The following is a 1,412-nucleotide window of genomic DNA, read 5'->3' on the forward strand; positions in this document are numbered from 1 at the left end:
AAAAGGCCTGTCCCACAGCACTTATCTGTTGAGAGTTAATTGTGAGGTCTTAGAGTGTCTCCCAGGCCCTCATGATGCTGTGCATTCCCACAGAATACTCACTGCCATTGCTGAGTGTGTTGCCCCAGCCAGAGATGAGGCACGTGGTGCCTGCGGCCACACAGCTGCTGGGCAGAGGAACTGGTTGGATGGGCTGGTGTGGCAAGCTTGATGAGCATAATGTCATTGTTCAGTGTTGAGGAGCTGTAGTTAGGGTGGCGGATGATTTTAGCTGCACTAATCAACTGCTGCGACGATTCTGTGAGCGCCAGGTTATGTTTCCCGAGCTGCACTTGGATACGACTGGAAAAGAGAAGGAATATCATATACTTTACCACTACCAACAGGTTATGAAGAACTTCCCTGTCACCGTATGCACTGGCTTTAACATCACTATTGTAAGTGGCTCTTTTCATGCAGATTATCTTTCGTATCTTACAATAAGTCCTGGGGATCCACACTGAGTTCTTATTCACTCCCAGTACAGCTGGTGAGTTTCTGCAGGTTTTTTTGTTGAGATGGGATAAGCTGAATGTTTTATAAAAACATTCTGAAAAAGGCAAACCGCTACCGCCCTGACCTCATTCCTCTTCCTGTTCTCCAATGACTAAATTTTAGCAAGATTAATGGAATTTATAAGAAAGCGCAGCCTTTGACTTCTTGCTGATTATCACAATGTCATTTCAGAAAGTACCCTGCGTTCATAGAAGCATTTGCAGGGGTGGAAGACCCCTTATGACGCCTCAGCCCAGCTTCCTGAATGAGCCACCTATTCCTTGGTTGTCTCCTGTCTGGACAGAGTCACTTGTGTGTTTGGATGTCACAGCTCAGAACTCCTGCCAGAGGTGAACTGGAAGAAAGAAATAGGTTACAGAAGAATAGAATATTTTTTTCACTCACGACTTGTAGCAGTGGGCAGCTGACAGGACCCACTGGCTGTTGATGAGGGAACCTCCACAGAAGTGATACCCAACATTCAGGGACACCTGATAGGGGACAGAGTTCGCTGCACAGGTGTAGCCTCCCACGATCTTATCATCATCATCATCAGCGTTGATGGGAAAGGCAACTGGGAGATAAGAAGTGGCATATGTCTGCATCTGGCATGAGGAATCTTGTGCCCCTGTGACTGAGTGCAGCATCTCACTTACAGGCTCTATTTCTACAGGAAAAATCACAGGAGCAGTGCTGGGCAAGCACTCGCCCATCATCCTAAGATTTACAGCCACTTTAGGACTTCCCGGGCCAGAGGTGTTATCTTTGTACTACGTAGACCTTAAGAGAGAGACGGTCTTTTTTTTGAATCCATGGACACATCTTGGTATTCCTGGGTCAAGAACCCCTGTGAGGGCCTTCATTCCCCATTTTGTGAC

General features: G+C 47.0%; 1 protein-coding gene across 1 annotated transcript; it reads right to left on the minus strand.

Moving 5' to 3' along the window:
• Nucleotides 1–49: 49 nt before the first annotated feature.
• LOC104467686 (trypsin-like) lies at nt 50–1,201 on the minus strand (the record flags this gene model as incomplete). The annotated part of the gene is given in 3 exon segments (XM_010081542.1): nt 50–191; nt 193–342; nt 940–1,201. Coding segments are annotated over 3 exon segments (554 nt in total), but the record flags the coding sequence as incomplete, so codon positions are not given.
• Nucleotides 1,202–1,412: the final 211 nt, after the last annotated feature.

The sequence above is a fragment of the Pterocles gutturalis genome, unplaced genomic scaffold, assembly GCF_000699245.1.
Source record: "Pterocles gutturalis isolate BGI_N339 unplaced genomic scaffold, ASM69924v1 scaffold33304, whole genome shotgun sequence".
Taxonomy (NCBI): domain Eukaryota; kingdom Metazoa; phylum Chordata; class Aves; order Pterocliformes; family Pteroclidae; genus Pterocles; species Pterocles gutturalis.